At 38.1% G+C, this 24,835-nt stretch overlaps 1 protein-coding gene across 4 annotated transcripts in view; it reads left to right on the top strand.

The window, feature by feature from the left end:
• Positions 1–1,503: 1,503 nt before the first annotated feature.
• LRRK2 (leucine rich repeat kinase 2) overlaps positions 1,504–24,835 on the top strand; it is a 137,299-nt gene continuing 113,967 nt past the window's right edge. For 2 of the 4 annotated variants that reach the window (XM_027035906.2, XM_053226127.1), the window contains exons 1-11: positions 1,505–2,276; positions 2,532–2,617; positions 7,448–7,557; positions 9,810–9,898; positions 12,888–13,022; positions 15,571–15,705; positions 18,850–18,981; positions 20,736–20,855; positions 21,556–21,695; positions 21,789–21,868; positions 23,201–23,307. In XM_027035906.2, coding sequence (XP_026891707.2) covers positions 2,123–2,276; positions 2,532–2,617; positions 7,448–7,557; positions 9,810–9,898; positions 12,888–13,022; positions 15,571–15,705; positions 18,850–18,981; positions 20,736–20,855; positions 21,556–21,695; positions 21,789–21,868; positions 23,201–23,307 — 1,288 coding nt within the window. In that variant the 5' untranslated portion in view covers positions 1,505–2,122. Of the gene's footprint in view, positions 2,277–2,531; positions 2,618–7,447; positions 7,558–9,809; positions 9,899–12,887; positions 13,023–15,570; positions 15,706–18,849; positions 18,982–20,735; positions 20,856–21,555; positions 21,696–21,788; positions 21,869–23,200; positions 23,308–24,835 lie in introns of all 4 variants that reach the window. The other 2 variants (XM_053226128.1, XM_053226126.1) reach the window with 2 other exon arrangements.

Below are 24,835 nucleotides of genomic sequence, written 5' to 3' on the forward strand. Positions count from 1 at the left end.
GGTAACACACAATATTCAATAGTCAAGAGGTGGATGAAAGAATTGCGGACAAGAGGAGACACTTTTTTATTTAGATTTATTTTTCTTCGGAAGGGAGGTAGTTTTTGATTTTTTGCAAGAAAATATCCAGCAGACTGGGGAGGAGAAACAGAATCAGAGGAAAGGGGAGGAAGGCATGGAAGGGAGAATTTTTAGGAATGTTTGGAGATATTGATCGGTTAGTCAGAAGTTGAAACAAGTTCAGAAACCAATTAGAAAAGGATGTAATGCAGGTAAGATAAAGATAACAATGTTGAGAGTTTTTTGTTTTGTTTTCATTGTGGAAAATTTATACGGAGTAAATAGTGCCATAGACCACATGAACCCATCACTTATGTTCAACCACTATCAATTCAAAAGTTAGTATTATTTCGTCTCTACGTCCATCTATATACATCACCCCTTTCTTCACTCCTGGATTACTCTGAAGCAAATCCTAGAGGTTCTCTGATTTGAACTGAAATTTTAGCATGTGTCTGTGAAAGATAAAAACGTTTTCATGACAACATAGCATATTCACAATATTGAGATAGAATTAGAATTTGCAAATTAACTAACATCTTAGGAAACCTAGCTCATTTTGATTAAAGGGGTGGAGTGTAAAGAACCTTCAGCTTGGCATTAAGAGAACTACCTGCGTCAAGGCTCTCAGCTTCCTATCCGTGAGTGCCACTCTTACAATAGTCTTATCTTATCAACTGTGAATCTCAATGTCCTCATTAGTACAAGAAGGGTAAGTAGTCCTCTTAATCCGTTTCAGAACTGTCATCAGGATAAGGCAACTAAAGCAAAAGCAAGCCATCTAAAGCTGCAGAGCTAACTTCTGTGTATGACCCCCAGGACAGATCATATGAAGGCAGTAGTTCATCTTTGTCTAGGCTTGTCGACACCAGCTCTTGCTTTCTTGCTTAGGTTTCTCCTCCTGAAAAACACTTTACTTTGGTACTTTTTATTTTTTCTTTTTCTACTGTAGGGTTACAGACACTACTAAGTTTTTTTCAGTACCAACGGAACAATGTATAGGGTTGTATGTTTCACCCTTTCTGGTTTTCTGTTTTTATTTTCATTTCCCCAGTGTTTCTCTTTAGTTTTAATAGTGCTGAGGACTGATCACTTTGGAGTGCCCTGATTACGAAGACCCTACAGAGTGCGAACTGAAATTTTCCTGAAAAGTTAAGTTTAGTGGACTTAAACCAACAGAGCTTAGATAACTGTGTGTGTGTGTGATTATTTCCTTCCCTACAAAAAGCCACAGCAACCATAGAAAAAAGTCTTCAGTTGGGCTCATTTTGATTGCAAAAATCTCTCTCCATCCCTGGGAGGGGGGGAGGTAGAGAATTACTCATCTCCCTATAGGGGGAACATGTTTTCCTAAAAGGGGCCAACTGGGCGGTGTCCTCCTTTCCCAACGCCCAGATTTCTATTCTTAGATCTGAGATAGGCGGAGGCTTTCATTTTCCTTTTTCCTAGTTTCCAGACCCTCCGAGGGGCAGAAGGAGCTCAGGCGGTCGGGGCGGGGCGGGTCGCCCGCCGGGCTGCAGACCGCGCGCCTCCTCCCGCCGCGGCTGCGGGGCTCCGGGCCTGGGAGCCCGCCGAGCGCGCTGAGTCAGTTTCTTCCTCCGCGACTCCTGGCTGCGCCGCCACGGCGAGCGGGATCCGGCCCCGGGAGGCGGCGCCCTCCGGGGGTCGGGGGTCGGGGGTCGGGTCTCGGCCCGCGCGGGGGCCAGGGCCGCGGTCCCCCGGCGGGGCCCCGCTCAGGCGGCGACCCGCACGCCCGCCGCGGTTCTGCCGGGCGCCGTACCCCGGCCGAGCCTCGCGCAGGCCCCTGAGCTCGTGTTTGGGGCCTGGGTGGGGGAGGAGGAAGCCAAGGAGGAGGGCTGCAGAGAGGGAGGGCAGAGCTGGGCGGGGAGCCGCCGCCTTCCTCATAAACAGGCGGGCGCGGGTGCGGATGGGGCCGGCGGGGAGCGCTGGCTGCGGGCCGTGAACTGCGCTCGTCCCCGAGAGCCGCCGCGGCGCCCCTGCGCCTTGCCCGGGCCGCCGGCCTTCGTGCGGGAGGGACGGTCGGCTTGGAGCAGGGTGCATCATGGCCAGTGGTAGCTGTCAGGGGTGCGAGGAGGAGGACGAGGAAACTCTGAAGAAGTTGATAGTCAGGCTGAACAATGTCCAGGAAGGAAAACAGATAGAGACCCTGGTCCAAATTATGGAGGATTTGCTGGTGTTCACGTACGCGGACCACGGTAATCATCTGCAAGCAAACTGTTTGCTTCCCCCCATCCCCCACCCCCGCGCTGCCTCTTTTGCAAACTTTCTGTCTCGCACTTTGGAGCTGCACAGACCTGGACTCTTGAGAAGCCACAAACGCTCTCTACTCCTTAGGGCAAGAAAGGAGATGAGAATACCAGGACGGTCTTGCGCCCGCTTTTGTTTCCGACCCAAAAGGGGGTGCGTGAATCCTCACTTTGCTTCTTTTCCCTTACCCCCTTCTTTTCCAGCCTCCAAGTTATTTCAAGGCAAAAATGTCCACGTGCCTGTGTTGATCGTCTTGGACTTGTATATGAGAGTCGCTAGTGTGCAGCAGGTAAAGGAATTGTTTTCATGTTGCCCATTCCCCCTTCTCTTTGGAAATAGATGTTTTTCTGTCAATATTATGTGCCCAGAAGTGCTGGGTTATTTCTGACATTTGGCTTGACAGACCACTGACTGTGACTTTAAGAAGGAAGGGTTGTCAAATCATTATCAAATGTTAATGGTGCGAAAGGGCCCACTGAATGCCCCCTAATGGTTTTGTAGAGATGAATTTATACCACAGACCTACGGAACATGGTTGGTGGTGGGCAGGAAATACTAATGGGTTGAGATTTAGTTCTGTTATTGGCTGGATGAGTTCATCAGCATTTAATCAAATTATTCCAAGAATCTTTACCAATGTACAGCATGTCTTAGAGATGACACAAGAGTGAATAGTTTGGGAAAGGAGAATAAGTAACAGTGAGAAAGTTTAGTAATAGTTAAATTAATAAAAAGACGTAACTGGCAAATTTGCTAAATACCTCAAATAGGTTTAAAAAAGGGGGTCCTGAGGTGATAATTAAGGATGATTTACAGTCAAAACAAATTATTGCCTAATGTATTAACTTCCTTTGTAGATTTTGAGATTTAGAGAACTGAAAGCAGCTTTGTCATTTGCATGCTGCTGGGTGCTAGAGGGAAAGAGATTTGAACTTTGAATTCTGTGAAGGTGTAGTCAGAAAGCCAGTGTTTTTTAATACTGGAGAGGTTAAACAGAAGTAAGAAATTATCTGGAGATCTCCAAATCTGTGTCTATCTACCTTCATCTTTTATGTTCATCTCTGTATCCAGCTATGTCTGGTTTGGATGAACCATACACCTACCTTCCTTTATCTTTATTTATTTTTTAAAATATTTTTTAATGTTTATTATTTTGAAAGAGAGAAAGCGAGAAAGAGCGTGAGGGGTAAAAAGAGAGGGAGACACAGAATCGGAAGCGGGTCCAGGCTCTGAGCTGTCACTGAGCCTGATGCGACGCCTGAACCCACAGACCCCAGGATCATGACCTGAGCTCAAGTCGACTGCTTAACCCAGACGCCCCATTCTGTGAGGATATTTCTACCTGGGATAAATGGTTATTTTAATTTTTCTTCAACTGAAATATTTCCCATGTGACTATTGATTTTCAGTTGTTAGCAGACAAAATCATGAAAAGATGGAGGCATGATAAAGACAATGTTCCATTTAGCACCCAGTGTCTGAATTTTGCCCATGAAATATGAGTCACATTGCTCTCCACCCACATCGTCCCTTCTTACTTGCCTCTGCTTTGGTGTTCAAAAGTGCCTTGTCTGGCAGCCTGTCTTCCTTGGATTCCATGCTCCATAGAGAGAGTCCCCTTGTTGGGTGAAACTCAGAATCCTCAGGGCCCTGGGAGGGCTTGGTCTGCAGGGTGCAGAGGAGACAGTGCTAAACTTGAGAATCCAGGGGAAGCTGGAACATACGCACCATTTCATTCTTTGTTTTAGAAGCTGCCCAAGCCTGGACATGTTTGTCTGGAGTAGTTATGAATGTCACTTGATATCCTTGTCCAGTGGATACCAGAGACAAAGGATGCAAGGAAATAAGGAATTGTCTTTTGATTTGGTATTTAATGGAATGAAATTATTAGTTTTAGCGCCATACGTGTATCAGTATGCAAAATGCGTTATGTATTTGACATCATGTGATTCTCACTGGAATCTCCATGTCCTTTCAGAAATCTCACTGGCCACTTTTACCTCAGAGTTAAGTAGCTCAGTTAGGATCACAAAGCTAATGACAGAGCCAGGACTCAAGTGTTCATATATCTTCAGATTCACTTTCCACCTTGTAGTCCACTAGCTGCTGAATTCACAAGCTTTTTGTGCAAGTAAGAAACACAGTGGTTTGCTGCAAATACCGTGGCCAAACCAGGTACTATTACATTATCAATTTTAATTATCATGGGTCTTATGAAAGAGATGTCGAAACAGGTCTTTCTACTGATATTTAAACATTTTTTTATGTTTATTTATTTTTGAGAGAGAGAGAGAGAGCAAGCAGGGGAGGGGCAGAGAGAGGGACACACACACACACAGAATCTGAAGCAGGCTGAGTTGTCAGCACAGAGCCCGACGCAAGGCTTGAACTCACAGACCCTGAGATCATGACTGCTCACCTGCGTGAGATTGGACGCTTAACTGACTGAGCCACCTAGGCGCCCCTCTCTACTGATATTTTAATACCCCACTTAAAAGGAAGTGGGTTTTTTTTTGTTTTAAATTTCTTCATATTTGTGGCATAATTAGTACAGATATTCTTTAATGCTTTCTACGTTGAATTAGTTGGAAGTGCGGAATTGAAACTTACTGAATGATGAATTTAAGAAGATAAGGTGAATTCAAAAGTAAATATTAAAGTTTGTTTCCAGGGGCACCTGGGTGACTCAGTTGATTAAGTGTCTGACTTTGGTTCAGGTCATGATCTCATAGCTCGAGAGTTCAAGCCCTGCATCGGGCTCTGTGCTGACAGCTTGGAGCCTGGAGCCTGCTTCAGATTCTGTGTCTCCCCCTCTCTCTCTGCCCCTCCTCCACATAGGCTCTGTCTGTCTCTCAAACACAAGTGAATATTAAAAAAATTAAAAAAAAAAGTTTGTTTCCAGAGTTCATTTAGCATGATATTCCAGATTCCAAATTTGCATTTTCAAGGTCTTTTTTATATTTTATTAATGCCCCTTCATAAATGACAGTCTTTAGGGAATTAGTAGTTAGGCTAGCTGTCTTTTCCTTTTTCTGACAGGCATCTCATCATTTCTCTGTGCTCCTTAATGTTACGTTACTTGTATTTATCCACAGTTTCAACGTTTGAAGTAAGGGAGCAAAATAAATGAGAGTGACTAAAATTGCCTTTAACCCCTAGACTCTTTGCCATTGTGCATTAATTAGATGCTGGAATTTACGGAATAATTACAATAAGTGAAACTACCAATTTAATTGTATTATAACTGCATGGGATAGGAACCTTCTCTCTGGAAGATAAGCTTTTAATTGAGTAGGTTAATGGGTCACCTGTTACCTCTGCTCTGCTGCCAGTGATTCTCTTTAATCCTAGAGGTTCAGTTGCCTCAGTCTTTTTTTGCAAAGCAATTACTGATGCTCCTTATTCACCAGCCAAAACAAAACAGGTTTTCTCCTTGAGCCAGTCATGCAGGTACAGAAGTGAGTAGTGCATTCTATGTGATTTGTGATTTATTTTCCACTGGAAGCCGTTCCGAATGTTATTTTCTTAAATACTTGGGAAAAATTCTTAGTGTGTTTTACGCAAGCACAAAAATAGCCAGTTTCTATGACAGCTGGATTGTCAGTGTCTCTTCAGCTTACATGGAGGAGGATGTCCTACTTAAATATAGGTAAAAATAGCTGTCAGAAATTGCTGCCTTTTCAAGCAATTTGACATTATGTAAAAGGATGTAATGGCAGAGTAAAGCAATCCATGCTTAATTCAGAAAACATTAAGAAATAATGTTGTAAAGAGATCTTGTGGAATCATTTTTATTTTAGGAAATATACCTTGTTTATTCCTGTAAACAACAAACTTGTGCCATTATCCCTCATTGGATGCGCAGAAATTCTCATGCTGTTATTGAGCTCTGCATCACTTGGGTTCGTTTATGCATCCGGTTTCGTCTAGCAAGAGCCCTCCCGCACCCCTATCTTTACCATTCAGCACCTTACTCTCCCTACAGCTTATCAGTTTCAGAGGCTTCCATTTCCCTTTTTGAATGCCCAGGTTTCTAATTCCTTTGAAATCTGGCTCAAGTCCTACCTTTCCTATTTTGTATTGTTCTCTGGGTAATTCTGACCAACAGTGAATCCCACTGTCAGGATTCATAGAATATCGGCATTTATCACACGTCATACTTAGACGCTTTTTCATAAATCTCTAGAGGCTACATATTTATGCATTTTCTATTTGGGTTTTCCTTTTTTGACTATATCAAATCTAGTTCTGTAGTATAGGAGAAAGAATGGAGGATTCCTTAAATTTAGAAAGGACTACAGAGCGGAATGAGTTAAATTTAATCTCTTGTTTGAAATTCAAATACCGCATTTTAAAAAAAGTTGTATTTAAAAAAATTGTATTTTTCCAGAAGTAAAGAGCAGCTTATTCAAGTTGGTATCATGTGAACGTACTGAAAGAAGATATATTTAAAATACATCAGTAAGATCATATTTCACTTGGAAATGTGAAAAAGTCTAGGGGCATTTCTGATGCCGACATCTCATCAACTCATATTTAGATGTTCTAAAGAAACCTAGAGGGATCCATTGATAAATTCTACCTCCTGTCTTTCTTACAGCACCTTTCTCTTCTTCCTATAACAGACATTAGCTTGGCGTCAGACAGTTCTACTTCTCTGCTAATTATTCTAGCTACCCTACCTGTGCGGGCAGTCTTTCCTAATAACTTACTTTGCTATCAAATCTCCAGCTTCCTCAAATCCTCCATTTCAACGACTTCATTTTTTTCCTACCACCAACTGTCAGGTAGATGTGACTTGAAAATCTTGTACTTCCATAATCTTGGTATGTCCTCTGAAACTACTTTTTGTGTTTCATTTCTTTTTATTTAGATAATAGACAGTCTATTTCCTTCATCATTCAGAAACGCTACTATTTTTTTGTATGCACTTTTGGTATGATATTTGGAGAAAAATGTATTTTAATTATATGGCTTGCTTCCCTCAGTAAGCATTTTAGGATATCATTTTGTTTTAAAATAATTATTTAAAAATACTGTAGTCACCTATTCCACTTAGAATGAATCTGTTCCATTAGCATGTTTAAAAGATGTGAATATTTGATTTTCTTGTTTTCAGGTGGGTTGGTCACTTCTATGCAAATTGATAGAAATCTGTCCAAATACAATGCAAAGCTTAATGGGACCGCAGGATATTGGACGTGATTGGGAAGTACTTGGGATCCACCAGTAAGTATGACAGATGTGTAAAAACAAAGTTTGTTATTTACCTGTACATATGACAACACCACCTTTTATATATCATGTATTTGTAATCCAAGCCAATCTGGTAAAATCCTTTAAAATGCGGGTATTTTTTCTGAACCAATGGCTTACATTTATAGAGAGCTTTTGACTCAGGAGTATGTTCTCTAATTGAATTAGAAAGCCAGTATTTGAGGTAGAATTTAGATGCTATTACTATTTTAATAATGTAATGATACAGTTATGCAGTTGATTAAGTTTTAGATTTTTGATGACTACTTATGAATTCAAACCGAGAAGTATTTTAATTTTTAATTGTAGAACTGATATAAGCCACTAGTTGTTAAAAAAATGAAGGGTACTGAAAAGTTCTGTAAATAGTAATTTTAAAGTTTATGCTTTACTGTCTTTAAAAAGTACCTTCCTCTATATTCATACATCTATATTTATGAGCTTAAACCACAGCTTTCAAAATGAAGAAAAAAGAGGAAATTACCTTTTAGCACATCTGCAGCTGAATCTTGATAGCTGTTTTACCAGCTATGTTGGTTATGGCAATTTGCAACACAATGACTTCATGGATGAGACCACTTCTTTAGCCATAATTAGTTAAGAAAAAATTTTCTGAAGAAAAAAGTGTTTCCAGGAAAATCCCTTTTGGATAGCTTTTTTCCTTGACATTTAAAAATTGTCTTCTGGCATTAACCTTAGGTGTTCCGGGTAACTAATGTGACTTTTCTTTACCACAGAGAAGTGAATACCGATTGCTTTCAATGACATAATAGCTTGTAAAAAACGTTTTTTTTAATGCAAAACAAATGTAACATCTTTGTATTGTTTGTTAGTATCAACCATTGCTGCAAATCTAAACAGATCAGAGCTGTTTGTTCATAGGTGACCCTATCTGTGCTTGTTTTTCCATCTTTGAAGTTTTATGTGTTGTTGTTCTTCAGTTTCCAGGATCTAAAGAGTGTTTTGAAAAGGACATATTCACATTTACTGTATGCTAATCATCTCCAAACCAATTTCTGAGATTCTATGAGTCAGTTCTAAAGTATATGGCATTTAATGTGGAATTATATAAAATTTAACTGTAATTAGTAACTGAAATGTTACATGTCCCTTGGTTTGGTTGAGAATTTCCAAAATCCCCAAAGATTAGCAATCTATAACTTAGGGAGTTTTAGAAAACTTATCTAGTCATATTCCAGTACAAACCGACTGTTCAAATTAAATTACATGAACATTCCTATAGGGAGTCTCATTGACTCATTCATTCATTTATTCAGTTACCCTCCATTCATCATTTATTCACTCCTACTTTAGGCCTGAAGTAGTGTGAACAAGGTAGACACACTGCTTTCTGTAGTGGAGCGTATTAGATCATTCCCAGCAAACTTTATTGTAAAACATAATCTCCCCATATTCAAGGACTTTTCTCCACCACAGGCTTATAGTACCAAAGAAGAAATCTGGTGTAGAGATGAAGTCAGGCGTGGGGGTGTGGTGCAGGGGCTTGCAGGGCAATGCGGGTTGGAAGAGAATTGACAGGGAATAGAGGGACAGAGTGTCTCAATTTCTCACCTTGCCAACTGGTGAATGTCACCAGGCTCTGTCTTCTTCTAATGATGTAAAGCTAAATACTAGTAGGTAGAGATAGACTAAAAATTGTATATTTTAGAAATGATTAGCTCAGGGAGAAATTTAATGAATTTGAACTAATTGAATATTGTTGATTAATACTGAGTTCACTATGATAAAATATTATTAATTCCTCTTTCAAAATTAGTAAAAATGAATGATTTAATTATTCATGTGGATTGTTAATTATCTGTACAAACTAACATCTTTATTACACCTCTGTATATTTTAATATATCAACATGCATAACATGTAATTCACAAGTTTATATCACACATAAAAATGAGCTTCATCTCTTGATGTATATAATTCTTTGTGATACTTTGGATATGGAGTTGAGTAAAAGTAATTAATAATTGAATTTGAATATTCGTAGGAAAAAGGTATAACTTCTTTATTGAGACTCATAATATTGCCCTCTTATTGTTATAAGTCTGGCTCAGTTTTAATGGAAGTAAAACTACACAAGATTCAATGTAGGGAATGAAATACAATGAGATGAATGAAAATATAGGTGAGTGAAACACAATATCTGAAAAAGCAAACATCTAGATATGATAATTCGCTCTTATCTTCATTTCTGTTTTTAATTACAGACTGATTCTTAAAATGCTAACAGTTCATAATGCCAGTGTAAACCTGTTAACAGTTGGACTAAAGGCCTTAGATCTCCTCCTAACTTCAGGTAATATATACACATGTATGTTTTTAATGGTGACTCAAATTAAAGAAGTATTTTAAACGATTTGCCAAATGTCTTTTTAAAGAATAAGAATATAACCTAAATATCTGACTTCCAAAATTCTTTCTGTTTCTGTTTTCTCATCTTATCTCTTTTGCATATACTTTTTCCCTCAAAAATCCCACCCAATATCTTTGGCTTTAAGCATCACCTTATGTGTTTTTCCCAAACCTAATTTCTGTCCCCAGCTTTGCTCCCCAACCTGGCCCTACACGTCACATTCCCGTTAGCTTGTTGGCTAAACATGACCTTGTCATTATTACCTTTCTTCATTATATTTCTTATATGTTTTCTGTATATTCTAGGGTATGACATAATAGTAATGTTTTAAAACTACATAACATTACTTCTTGAATGCATGTTAGATGCCGGGCTTCACATGTAAAATACTTCACATGCTTTTACAAACGTAATCCTCAGAATGTCTCTTGAGATAGGTATTGATCTCAGTTTTCTAGTGAGGGACATTTAAACACAAAGAGGTTGCCTCAGCCAATAACTAGTAGAAACGGTCTGAGTCCACATATCAGGTTCTTTCCTTGAGGACACTTCTGCTTGGAGGATTATGTACCTGAAAACAAAGAATCTTGGTTCAGTGCAATAGTTGTGATCATTGCTGTGATGGACACTTGGTATTATATAAGGTTCTGACAAGAAAGGTTGCTCACAGGGGAGCTAATCATGATGATAGGGGAGGGGTTTTCCCCCTCAAAGTGGTGGAGGGTGCTTTAGGTCGAGAGAGTAGCATGCAAATACCCAGGAAGATACCTATCATGCTAAGCATGATAAGGGTTGAACCTGTTGGGTGGAAAGATTTTAAATGCCCTCACTGGCCCTGTTAAGTAATGAGGACAAGATGGGAGAAAGAGGAAGAAGGAGGGTGAAGTTCAGAGTATGAGAGGAGAGGGGTCGGAGAGGCCAGAAGGTCCTCAACACAGCCTTTTATTACAATATACAGTGGGATGTGCCAGCTAGTCTTAACCATGATTTATTTTAAACCCATCCTTGGGAGCCTTTTTTTCTTTTTTGTTTGTTTTCCTTTTGCAATGGACAGGAAACTGAGAGTTTATGAATTTGAAAAATCTCCAACATTGGAATATATTGAAGTCAGCAATGTGCAGACAATTAGAAAATTTTACATGGGTCTTGAAAAGACTGGTTACGTTAGTATTTTCCATATGACATGTAGAATTTTGCACTGTAAGACCATTTTTAATGTGTTTTAAAGTTCATTTCAGGTACTTATCCGAGGTTAACTTATGGATTGTTTTTATTGTTTGGCTTATTAGTTAATTGATTTAGTAGCTGTTGGGCACTTACAGTTGTGCTTGCTATCAGAGAATTCTAAGGCAGATGAGGCAACCTTCTTACAGTGTAGAAGTTCACAGTCCAGCACCAGAGTCTAATATAACTTTTTGCAATGAAGGAAATGTTGCACCTTTCAGTATCATGGCAAGTAGCCATACGTGCTATCGAACACTTGAAACGTAGGAAACTAAATTTTAATTTAATCTATTTTTAATTAATTTAAATTTTAGTTTAAAAAGCCACATGTGCTTAGTGGCTACTGAATTGGACAGGACAGGCAAAGACATGAAAAGTAGTATAAGAAATCATTTCAATTTAATGAGGAAAGTCTTACAACAGGGAAAGGACAGAAACCACTGCAGGAACATTAGAGAAGAGAGTAGCCAAACCCATTCAAAGGACTTAGGAGTATGGACATAAATTGCCTAAGGAATCCAACTCTGCTTCTTATTAGTTGTTGGACCTTGAACAGAGTCACTTTGGGTCTCTTAACCTTTCTGTGCTTTAGTCTTCTTATCTCTAACATGGGGATCGCACCTACCTTATGGAGTTGTGGTGGGTTTACATGTGTAGTTAGAGTGATCTGCTTTAACCCGTGGATGACATGTGATGTGCCAGACGTGTGTTTACTACTACTAACGCTCCTATTCTGGTACTTGTTTATTAACAGGATGGGTGCTGTGTGTGGTTATCTCTTGAATTATGGCAGGAATATGTTTGGTGTGGGAAGGGGCAAGGGCATTCAGTGCAGCAGGTGCAAATGCAAAGAGATATCCAAGAAAGTGTTTAGTGGTAAGCAGAAGACTTTAGCATGTGTGGGGTTGAGGCAATGCATAGAATGAGTGGGGCTGATGAGGTTCATGAAGTGAGTTTGTAAAGGGTCTTGTTTGTCCGGCTGAACAGTATGAAAAGACCTTAGAAGATTTCAGCATGGGATTTATAGGATCACATTTGTGTTTTAGAAATACAGTGCAGGGCATAAGCCAGTTAGGGAGGGATTTCAGCCTAGCAAAGCATTAAACAATTGGGTTTGCATTTCAAATGAGAGATGATGAGGTCCTGGATACAATAGGAAGGGGGGGGGGGCTACTTCAAAGGGAATTTTTAAGATAGTTAGAAGATAGACTTGAAGGACTTGGTAATGAATTGATTGGTAGGTAGACCAATTTTGGTAGACCAATTACCTACTTTGCTTAGGTAGACTGTAAGAAGAGAGAGGGAGGATGGAAGAAGGAAGATGAGTTGGTAGTTTCTCTCTTGGGTAACTTGGGTGATCGTATCACCGAAGATGATACGGAGCAGGAGCAGGCTAGATATGGGGGTGCCCATGGAATAGTCAAATGATGTTGTCTAAAAGGCAGATAGAAATGTGTTTCAGGAGTTGAGGGAAAGAAGTCTTGCCTATAGGTATTGACTAGGAATCATAGAATTATAGTAAAGTGTACTGAGAATTTATTATACTTAGAAAGATCATAGAGTTTGATAGGTCTAACATCTGGGGGAATTAAGTGGTTTATCAAAAAGAAGAGTCCACAGACTATAGTCATCGTGTAAAAACCAACACATTAAATGTTAAAGCAGCTATTTATCTGGGACATGTTTTTTTTTTTTTTTTCCCAAATAGGTAAAATCACTTTGCTGATATTGGATGAAGAGACTGATATTTTCTTGTTAATTTTTGATGCCATGCGCACATTTTCAGCCAATGACGAAGTCCAAAAACTTGGATGCAAAGCTTTACGTGTGCTGTTTGAAAGAGGTACTTAAAAATGTCAAAATCTCTATTTTTATATTTATAGAAGAAGCAAGGGTTTATTATGGGAAAAGTAAAATGCAATTACGATAATAAGAAGGTATGTAAAATTTTATTCTTTATTAACAAGTGGGAACTGTCAGTCTAGGATACATAATGGGGTTAATTAAGAAATATTGCTTGTTTTGTGGAATGAATTTTATTCATGGGTTATAAATTATGCCATTGTAGTAGACTGTCTTCCATTGCTTAACAAGGCATAAGATTCTCTTTGCAAACCGGATGCGTAGGAGTTAAGAAAGAAAAAATAAAACTGTGAAGCCAAAGCATAGATTAAATTCGGATTTATGGTGTTGAGTCATCACCAGGGGTTTTAGAAATTGCTAGAGGCTCAGTATAAAGAACCAAGAGGTTTACAAAGTACCTTTTAGGAAAAAGACAAATAGGTATTTTATGGCATGACACTAAGATTGATAACAGAGATTATTGTGTAATTTTGGACTTGGTTGGGACCAGTAGTCCTTCCATCGGCTTGGTGAGGAAATGGATTGGAGAGGTGACATGAGCAACGTGCCCACGGGCACACAGCTAGTCAGCACCACTGCAGTTCAATTTACCACCAATTTTCCGAGCATGTTCTGCATCATTAGGAGAACCAACAGTGCTGGAGGTTTAGGATAAGAATAACTTATGTGGGTTCTGTGTCTCTGTCAGTTTGCCATTTTAGTTTCTGGCAGCTCCAGGAATGGAGCTATTTAATTCCCTGTCTCGTTCCAGAAGGACTTTAAACAGCTTATAGTTATTTATAATAAAGGAGAGAAAAATGGATGAGGAAATGTATGAAGGGGAAACAATATAAAGCCTGGTTAAATTTACTAGTTACTTCAGGTCCTATATACTTGCAGAAATCTGGCTCTCTGCTTCTTATGAGGCAAAGAGTTAAACATCGTCCGTTACAAAGTTACTTGAGATAAAAATAAACCCATTTATCAGGAGAAGTGATCAGTGTCATGGGAGACCTGAGGAAATACTTCCTTGGCTTTCCCTGGATGAGATGATAAAGTACACACATTTTATAAGGAGTACAAAGTGCATTTCAATGAAAGAGATTCTATTAATAGTCAGAACAGCATGGTCCTGGAACCCAGCTCTCTGAAGATCAGGCTTGGTGGAGAAGACAGTTTACTGTGAGTGGGGAATCGAGGAACATCTTTTGGGATATCTTCTATAAATGTTGTATCTTGGAACTAAGCTTTTGAAGAGAACCAGGCAGAATGAGTCTTGCAAGGCCTGTAATCTTCTGTGTTGCAGTTTAAGGGCATGGTCTCATTCATGGAAGAAGGGCTAACATCATTCTCTCCCCAGCATTGTGGGACCCATCCAGGACATATGGAGAAGGACCAGGGAATGTTAAAAGGAAGCCCTTATTCAAAAGAAATATCATCAGTGCTGACAGTGTTATGATTATAAATATGGAGTAGAAAAATTTCTGAATTTCCCAGGAAATCAAGTTCTCTGGATGTATTGGCACCTGTGAAGTGAATTTTCAAAATTTGAGAGTAGACTGTGGAAACTGTACCATAAAATGAGAAAGTTCCATAATACTCATTTATTAGAACCTAACCAATATCATATCATTTTACATGTACCGTTGGTATCAAGTTGAAAAATAAAAAAAGTAAGGTTGATCCTGAAGAGTGCTGAGTTTTCCAACATTTTTGTCAGCACAATTCTCAGGCTAGATAAACCAGACTTTTATACATGTTTTTGAGCTACCCACCCAATAAAATGACTCCAAATGGAACTCATTGGCTTGATCAAACTATTTTCATTATGAAAATTAATGATAATTCTGATGAAATCAAGGCCATTTAGATAGAGTATTTTGAAGTCTACGTAGTTGTCATTTGCCAAAGTTCACCCCTCTTGGACTGATGGATTTAGCTGAGCTGCCTTTCAACAGTGTACCATTAACCACTCCTTTGAAGTATTGTGATATGTTCGCTTCCAGTAGGCCATTTAAAAAAAATTTTTTTTATTGTTTAAGTTTATTTATTTATTTTGGGAAAGAGAGAGAGCAGGGGAAGGGCAGAGACAGAGGAAGAGAGAGAATCCCAAGCAGTCTCCGTGTTGTCAGCATAGAGCCCGATGCGAGACTCAAACTCACGAAACCTGAGCTGAAACCAAGAGTTGGATGCTTAACCAACTGAGTCACCCAGGTGCCCCTCCAGTAGGCCATCTTTATTAGTCCTTGGTCAGTTTTCTCTATAATCTCCCAAATGGAATTGTAAATAATTTTGTTTTTTATAGAATTGTTTGGTCACTAACACTTCTGCATTTTAAAATACGGAGTAACTAATACAGGTCAAAAAGAAATTATTTTAATCTCAGTAGCTTTTTTTTCCCATTATGAAATTCTTAGGAAGGATTTTGCTGAAATATGTATTTTAAAATTATGTCTGTTGTATTTACTGTATCTCATGATTGACATGAATATTATGTTTTTGAGTAAGTAAACTTTAAGCTTTTCAGTATTTTGTCTTTATTTTTCTAGTTTCAGAGGAGCAGCTGACTGAATTTGTTGAGAATAAAGATTATATGATCTTGCTAAATGCATTAAAAAATTTTAAAGATGAAGAGGAAATTGTGCTTCATGTAGTGCACTGTTTACACTCCCTAGCAATTCCTTGTAAGTACCCCATGTGCATGATTTCTTTTTTCTATATGAAAAATTACAGTTTACCTCCTTTCTGAGTCCATTTTTTTATGTTTATTTTTTTGACAGAGACAGAGAGAGAGAGAGACAGAGCAAGCTAGGGAGGGGGAGAGAGAAAAGGAGAGAGAGAGAGAATCCCAAGTAGGCTCTGCACTGTCAGCACAGAGCCCGATGTGGGGCTTGATCTCAAGAACTGTGAGATCCTGAGCTGAGCCGAAATCAGGAGTTGGATGTTTCATTGACTGAGCCACCCATCACCCCCTTTCTAAGTCCATTAAATTTTTTTTTTTGATTTTGTAGAAACTTGTAGATACAAAACCCATTTCTTTATTCATTTGGTTAATTTTTATTTATTGATACTCTTCTGCAGCTGGTTCCTGTGCTGGGAAACAGTAGCAGAAAATATAGACATATTTCTTGCCTTCTCAGAACCCATGGTGTACCATGCCAGATATGGATAAGTATGTAGGTGATTACAATGTATTGTAAGGCAAGTGTTGGCACAAGTGGCTGACGTTATGAGAGAAAAAGAAGGGAGGCAGGATCTCTTGGTAGAGACTTTGAGGAGCTCTTTGAGGAGAGCTTTGTGTGTAGGGATGTCTGCGGTGAAGTGGAAGGTGTAGGCAGAGTGTCCCAAGCAGTGAGCATCCTGTGTCAAGATCCTGGAGGAAGAGAGAGCAAGAGGGTAGAAGTAGCTTAGGAACCTTTGCACTTAAGAGTACGTGTGTGTGCATATGTGTGTACATGTGCATCCCCAGCGCTGAGCAGAGGGTGTCTGCTTGTGTGTCATTTAATGGAAGCAGGGGCAGGGCTTGAGAAGAGTCAGTGGATGAGGCTGGAGACACAAGCAGATCTTGAAGGGCTTGAAAAGCCACAGGAAGGAGTTTGAACTTTATAGTGATGCTTGTTGAGCATTTTCTTGATGCTTTGAAATCTAGGCACTTTTATCACAAAATAAGTACAAATAAGAAGAAATTAATTTGCTGTGTATGCTACTAGTGATTGTCAATTGGCTGGAATAATGCTTCAGATTCTGTTACTTTTGTTTTGTAAGTGCACGTGAGCATTTTGTCACTATTCATGTATCGCCTGTGCCGGTTCATACAGGAGGTACACGTGCATTTATCTAGTGATGCTTTCATCTTCACACATGTGAAGTTGTGAGGATTAAATGGTGAAATGAGTTCAAAAATACGGAATAGTACCTGGTATGTAATAAGTGTGAAAACGTTTGATAGTATTTATTACATAATTTGTATTTCATACATGTGCACTGTAATGTGTTATGTATAATACACATACATGGTTTCAGACATGGATATCTGCTGATATCTGCTGAGTTTTCAGTAAAAACCCAATCCCTTTATGAAGTAATGCTCTTTCTTCATGATTGTTATAAAATCCATCATTTTCTTTTCCGTGGGAAATTAAACATTTGAAAGTAGATGGAGTTGCATTACAGTTGAGGATGGACATACTTTAAAATTTCTGAGCCATCCACTGTCAACAAACTGAATATGTTTCTCATTTTACTTGTTTGTAAAACAAGTAAAATTTATTTGTTTTGGGCTGGCTGCTTTGAAATTCATTGTTTTCCACCCACATCTGACGTAACTACAGTGAAAAATGTGTCGATTCATCATACAAAGGTCAAAGGAGGCATCTAAAAATAAGAAAAATGAAATGTTTTAAACACTGAATCTTCTTTTTGTATTTTTTTCTGTTTAAATCCAAGTTAGTTAATATACAGTGTAGTAATGGTTTCAGGAGAATTTAGTGAATCATCACTTACATATCATACCCAGTGCTCATCACAGCAAGTGCCCTCTTAATGCCCATCACCCATTTAGCCCATCCGCTCACAAACGTCCCCTCTAGCAGCCCTCAGTTTGTTCTCTGAATTTGAGAGTCTCTTATGGTTTTCCTCCCTCTCGGTTTTTATTTTATTTTTCCTTCCCTTTCCCTGTGTTCATCTATTTTGTTTCTTAAATTCCACCTATAAGTGAAATCATATGATATTTGTCTTTCTTTGACTTATTTCGCTTGGCATAATACACTGTAGCTCCATCCATGTTGTTGCAAATTGCAAGATTTCATTATTTTTGATGCTGAGTAATATTCCATTATATGTATACATACCACATCTTCTTTATCCATTCATCAGTCTGTAAACACTGATTCTAACTGAAAGATGTTTGCCTTTGGGTCTTAGAGCAAATCATGTCTCATATTCTGAGTAAAGCAAATAATTATTTTCAGAAGCCATTTCTTTTCATTACAACATGTTTTCAATGCTCTTTAAAATACAATTAAACACTAAAAACATATTTTTTGAAAAACGGTTGGTTTGGTTATACCAAAAAAGGCAGAAAAATGTTCTGTAAACACCTTTTCTGTTTGTTTTAATAATAGTCAACATTATTAAATATAGTTCACACACTCACTCTTTCTGTTGGCTACCTACCTTTCCCAGTAGATTCTTTCCTTCCTTTCTGGTTCACCCGTGTTTGTCTCTTAGTTACACATCCCCTGAGTCCCCCATTCTTTTCTCCATCTATCTCAGAGCCTTCAGGAAGCTTGATTTCGTTTCCTGGTACACTGGCTGCTCTGCTGCCTTTCTGAAATAGACAGGAAATAAGTCATAGCTGACTTTGGCTGTTCTATTATGTGACATGATTTTGATTTTCTTTCTGTTGGTTTGAGGGAGAGGAACAATGTAAAAGCCATTATCCAAAGGAGTAGTGCCTCATTAGGGAAAGGCCCCACATTCATTTATTTGAAAACTTTTGGCCAAGACATTACGTTTTTAGACTTACATAAAAACACTCTCAATTATCCCTGTATTTTAAGTTTTTAAGCCTAGAAACAGGAGTAAATCAATTTTCCCTTAATGCTAGAGAAGAGTCCTAAATCCTTTTATATTAGCAATGAACATGGTATTTTTTACAGCTATTGAGAGAACACTGACAGAACAGTATTGACAGAACATGGTACTTAAATTTGGAAACAGAGCCATTATCCTGCCATAGATTTGCAAAATGTATAGGGTGTTTTTGTATGTATATTTCAAGTGGGAAATTACTACCTTGTGGGTAATTATTATTTCTTTAAATTTAGGCAGTAATGTTGAAGTCCTCATGAGTGGCAACGTGAGGTGTTACAATATTGTGGTAGAAGCCATGAAAGCATTCCCTGACAATGAAAAAATTCAAGAAGTGAGTTGCTGCTTGCTCCATAGGCTTACCTTAGGTGAGTTCGAATTCTTGGTTAATTTGTTGTCACGGTTTATATGATGTAAGTGTATATACCATACATACGGAGGTTGTATGTTGGATAAGTAGCATATTGACATATACTGGATGGAAGTATTGTAAAGTAGCAAATTATCCTGCCATGCTTAGAATTTTACTTTATATTTTGAGAGAGCGAGAGAGAGCACATGCGTGTGTGCTATATTTAAAGTATAACTATGTATATAGCTGATCCATACAAAAGAATAAGCATAACATGTAGAAAATGTGAACCACAATGCAGAGGAATGCCCCACCCACCTGAAGTATTCGTACATTACCAATGCTGGTGAAGGTCCCCTGGGCTGCTTCTCCCTGCTTTCCCTATAGAGTTAACACTATTCAGTATTAAAAAGCCGTCAACTTGATCTTCAGATAAGGATACCTTTCTTTCGTTCTCATTCATCTGTTAAGATTATTTGTTCCATTTAATGACTAGAGAATTTATTGCCCCTGTTACTGTTTCAAAAGAAGCTTAACTTTCTCTTCATAATTAAAAAACCCAAAGTCAACGAATAAATATTTAGCATTTTGTCAAATTATGTAACCTTATTATGGGTTTAATGCACATAAAGGCCTTATATAATTTACTATGTATTTTCATGTAAACTGTCTGAAAGTAAGATAAGGCCAGTCTCCCTGGTATTTGCCCAGAGTCATAGAGTTGGTGGATGGTAGAGCGGTTGTTGGCAGTGGTGTGGCAGGGAAGACAAGGTGAAGGGACAATGCAGGTTTAGAGAAGTTGGTAAAAGTAGAGGAGAATCTTTTGAAATGACTTTCCAAGACTAGATATCACTAAGGGCGGGGGGTATGTCTGCTTAGTGGGTGGATGTGAAAGAGGTAAGAACATAAGAAGGTGTTGAAAGAAGAGTTATACCTGATTAAGCTGCCTTTTGATATTGAAGCCGTTGATTGATATTTAGTGTGGGCTTTAGGCTTTTCAGATATATGATCTTTTCCAATTCTGGCTTTGTGTCCTAGGGATTATTTAATTAGACTTACAGCTAAATAGGAGTTTCTTTCTTATTTCTGGAAGGAAACTGGTGACTGTTGTAGAGTTAGAAATAAGCTTAAATGGAAGGAGGCACGTATTTCTGGAATATCATTTAAAAATTCCTTCCTCATAATGACTTAGATTTTTGGATTGTGTGTTGATTTCAGAAGGATGAGTGTAAAAAGGTGTGAGATTTCTTTCTGGTTTAGTTTAGAAGTGGTGAAGTGTTCTCTTACTCTTTTTTTCTAAAATCATCGCAGACAAAATCAAGTAACGACGTGTGCCAGTGGCTTTTCTGAGCAGTATTCCTTTAAGCGAAAGAAGAGTTCAGCCAAAGCATTTAATGGCGAGGGAGGGAGTTTTTCTCCATCTTTACAAAATTAAGCTATTTTGTACAATGAATATTGTAGTGCCATGCATAACATACCATTGTTTTATGGGATGACAGAAGAAGGCGTCAAAGAACAAAAAAATTAATGTAACCCAAACATATCATTATTTTTGCCTGGTCAGTTCCGTTGTCTAAGATAACTGAATGACTACATGAAATAAATTTTCAAAACTTTATGCAATTATACTAAGCTACTTAAATTACGTATATTTTAATGTCATTAAAAATATTTACTACTCAAATTTGTTGATTTAAATACTGTTATACAATTCAAAGTAATTTAGGTTTCGCAGATGAGAATTCAGCTAAAATCTCACTTACCTTTTAGGTAATTTTTTTAATATTCTTGTATTAAACGATGTACATGAGTTTGTGGTGAAAGCTGTGCGGCGGTATTCAGAGAACGCCACGTTACAAATTGCAGCGCTCAGCTGTTTAGCACTCCTCAGTAAGTAACTTTACTAAACAAGAAATTGTTATGGGGCATTTGATCTTGAATGGGAACCTTATAACAAGACAACATTATCGAGACAGTCATATGTAGGGAAGGAAGCATTAAATGCCTTTTCTGTCCTTATGTAATTTCTTTTCTTTTAAAAAATTTTGTTGAGTTTATTTATTGTAAGGGAGAGAGAGGAGGAGGAGGGACAGAGAGAGGGAGAGAATCCCAAGCAGGCTCCCTGCTGCCAACGCAGAGGCAGATGCGGGGTTTGATCTCATGCACCTTGGCATCATGACCTGAGCCAAAATCAAGAGTTAGATGCTTAACTGACTGAGCCACCCAGGCGCCCCTGTAGTTTGTTTTCTCATAGAAGATACTTTCAAGGGAACTAACAGTTGTGATTAGTACACCTTTCCTCTTCATACATGAGTAATTAACATCCTTGATTTAGCTTTGTTAGCAGGCAGCTAATCTCAGTTCATCTTCCTCTAGTCTGTTAGTTTTGTTTGGTGTCCTCTTCCTCATTTGATCATTTGACTAACTGGAATAGCATTATTATGAGGTGTGTAATGTATTTTTTAAAGTCTTTGTAATGAATCAAGACCACTACTAAGGTATACCTCACTTCGTTCATAATGTTTCAAAATAGGGACTTCAAGTTGGTCATTCAGACTGTAAGTAAGTCATATACTTAAATTTTTTCAAGCTGAGACCATTTTCCTAAATCAAGATTTGGAGGAAAAGAATGAAAATCAGGAGAATGATGATGAGGAAGAAGAAAAATTGTTTTGGTTGGAAGCCTGTTACAAAGCGTTGACGTGGCATAGAAAGAACAAGCACGTGCAGGTCAGACACTTTTGTAAATATTATAGTTACTCAGAATTGTGCTTGTTCAATAATTTATATTTTGACAGGTTTCTTTTTTCTCCCCCGATCCAGGAAGCTGCATGCTGGGCCCTAAACAATCTCCTCATGTACCAAAACAGTCTCCATGAGAAGATCGGAGACGAAGACGGCCAGTCAGTAGCTTTGATTTTACATGATAGAGAATTGCAGTTACATTTTTAATCAATCCATATAAAATACCGTAATTGTAACTTTTATTTTTAGAAATATTTTTGATGTAGGCATATATGTTTCAAGTGTTGCCACAAAATAGTGGTGCATCCATAATATTTTGATCCCTAGTGTGATTGAGAATTATTACCCAGCGATTTGGAATCAAGCATCATTCAGAAATTATGGGTCATCGAGAAAGAACCTTTCAGTTTTCTAGCTGATCATTAAAAATGCTGTATTAATTAATCTCAGGTGACAGAGATTGCAGAGCCATCTGTGACCTTCTCTGTTGCAGTGACTAGCCAGCAGGTTGTCGATATCAGGAGTTCAGTGTGGTCAGAAGCCTCCAAATTGACTCCCTACTTGATGTTGCAGTGTTGATGTGTCTTCTCTTTAGAGGCTTATTTGTAGCTGTCAGCTCTGGAGGAGGCTTTCTATGGGAGTGCCATTCAAGCCTCCTAAGAGCAGCCCTCTCTCTCAAAGATACAAACTGTAAACAGGAGTTTGGTGTGTATCAGAGTTGTTTCATGGCCGCAAGGCTCTGTGCTTTATGGCAGTGCTTATACGTGTGATGTTTGCCCTGGGTATGCTCCTGCTTTAAGAACTTTTGAATGACTTTTCTTGGAAACTTAAGTAGTGATAGTGTACATCTCAAATCCTGAAAACCTGGATGCATATGGGTCCGTTGCCCGTCGGGAGAGAATTAATGACACAAATGCTATTTAATTATATATCTCCATTTTAAAAGGCAACAGTAATACTTTAGAAAACTGTATGTTAAACCAGCATCCTAATCCACTTTGAGCAATCTTTTTAAGATTAAGTTCTTGTTGCAGTTTATAAATTTCAGCTCATAGCACAATGATTTCCTTAATATCCATAGGAAACCTTTAAAATATATTATTAAAAGAATATATATTATGCTCTACACTTTTAAAATTCATGCTGTTTCTTTATGATTTTTATTTTTTTCTTGTTTCCATTCTTTTTCTCACTTTATCTTTTTACTCTTAACACCTCTTTATATATTTGCTGAATCTTTTCCCCCCTTTACTGCTTATCAACTTTGAAGGAACAGAGAAATACTAATTTATTAGTATTTAGTGGATTTGAACTACCTTTTAAATGTAAAAACTGTTTACCTGTAATTCACAAAGTGACTTGTTAAAGTGGAGGTGACATGAAATCCTGTTTAAAGGCCTTGTTTGTTGTTAGAGTAGATAATGATAAGGGAATATTTGAACTAATTATTCAAAAGGTTCCTGTTAATATTGTGATTGAATTTGTGAAAGGTTCCCAGCTCATAGGGAAGTGATGCTCTCCATGCTGATGCATTCTTCATCAAAAGAAGTCTTCCAGGCCTCTGCAAATGCGTTGTCCACTCTGTTAGAACAAAATGGTAAGGAGGAGTACATCATTTTTGAATAAAAGGAAATGCATTTTGTATTGTTTTAAACTTGTAAAGATAATACATTATAAAAAATTCACATAAGTAGATATTTACCTGATATGTAGATGTATTGGTATATAGGTAAAAAGATAAAGAAGAAAATAAACATTTTGATTTTTTTCCTGAATTTCTATGTGTGTAGTCACACATAACATGTATTGTATATATGTACAACATACATATATACAATATGTACAATATATAGTATATTTTCTATGTTTGCAGAAATGGGATAATATTAATACTTTTATAAGCAGGTTGTATATGTTTTCTTTTTTGTGTTGATAAATGTAAAATTTTGTATTATCATTTTTAATAGCAGTGTAGCTTCCCACATACACCTATACTCTATTTTATGAACCATTTTCTCATTGATAGACTTTTACTTTGTGTTGAGTGGGATTTTTTTTTTTTTTGGTACCTATAATAAACACCAAATGGTCACTTTTTTCCATTTTCTTTCATGTACTGTTCCTGTTATTTTTTTTTTTTTAAAGAAAACTTTCTAGATAATGCAATGCATAGAGAGATAGTCACCATGGTAAAATCTGTTAAAATTGTCCTTTACATGTAAGCGTTCTGTTATTAGGGAGAGAAAAATGGCTGTAATACCTTTGGAAAGACTCTGAGGTTTAAAATTGAGGCTCTGGATGTTCAGATTCCAGGCTTCCATGAACAGGAAATCCTGCCAGAAAATCTTGGGAGAAAACTCATCATAAAGGCATTTGGACTTGGCAGCTCTTTCAGAATATTTTTAGAGGGAGCAAAATAGAGAAAAACACTGAAAGCCCGAACCAGAGACCAGTGTTTGCACCACCTGTTAGTAGAGAACCTCCATAGAAGTGAAGGGAATCAACAAACCAGTCCATGCATGTTTCTCAATGCTGTTATTTAAGTCGAATCAAGAGGAAAATAATTTATTCTTCCCTTTCCTTCTTTCTCACTTTACCTCTCAGGTGGCATTTTATTTATTTATTTATTTATTTATTTATTTATTTATTTATTTATTTTTAAATGTTTGTTTTTATTTTTGAGAGAGAGAGAGAGAGCGAGAGAGCGGGAGAGGGTCAGAGAGGGAGACCCAGAATCCAAAATAGGCTCCAGGCTCTGCGCTTGTCAGCACAGAGACTGATGCAGGGCTTGAACCCACAAACTGTGAGATCATGACCTGGGCCTAAGTCAGACGCTTAACAGACTGAGCCACCCAGGTGCCCCTCAGGTGGCACCTTAATAAAAAAACTTGAGCTGGGAAGAGCCCTCACAGACAGATAGGGGTTGCCCTCTGGGATAGTAAGTCAGAGCAGGAGTGTTAGGAAAGGGAATTGCTGCCCTTAAATCTCCCATCTTCTGTGCAGAGACCTGGATTGGGATCTCCCTCCTGAAAATGAGGACCAGAGCCTCACTTGGTTGCTTTTGTGTGGCACATCGAGGAGAGGAGAGTAACCTTGGCCATATACAAATGTTGTGCTGGTGCTGT

Source organism: Acinonyx jubatus, chromosome B4 (assembly GCF_027475565.1).
Source record: "Acinonyx jubatus isolate Ajub_Pintada_27869175 chromosome B4, VMU_Ajub_asm_v1.0, whole genome shotgun sequence".
Taxonomy (NCBI): domain Eukaryota; kingdom Metazoa; phylum Chordata; class Mammalia; order Carnivora; family Felidae; genus Acinonyx; species Acinonyx jubatus.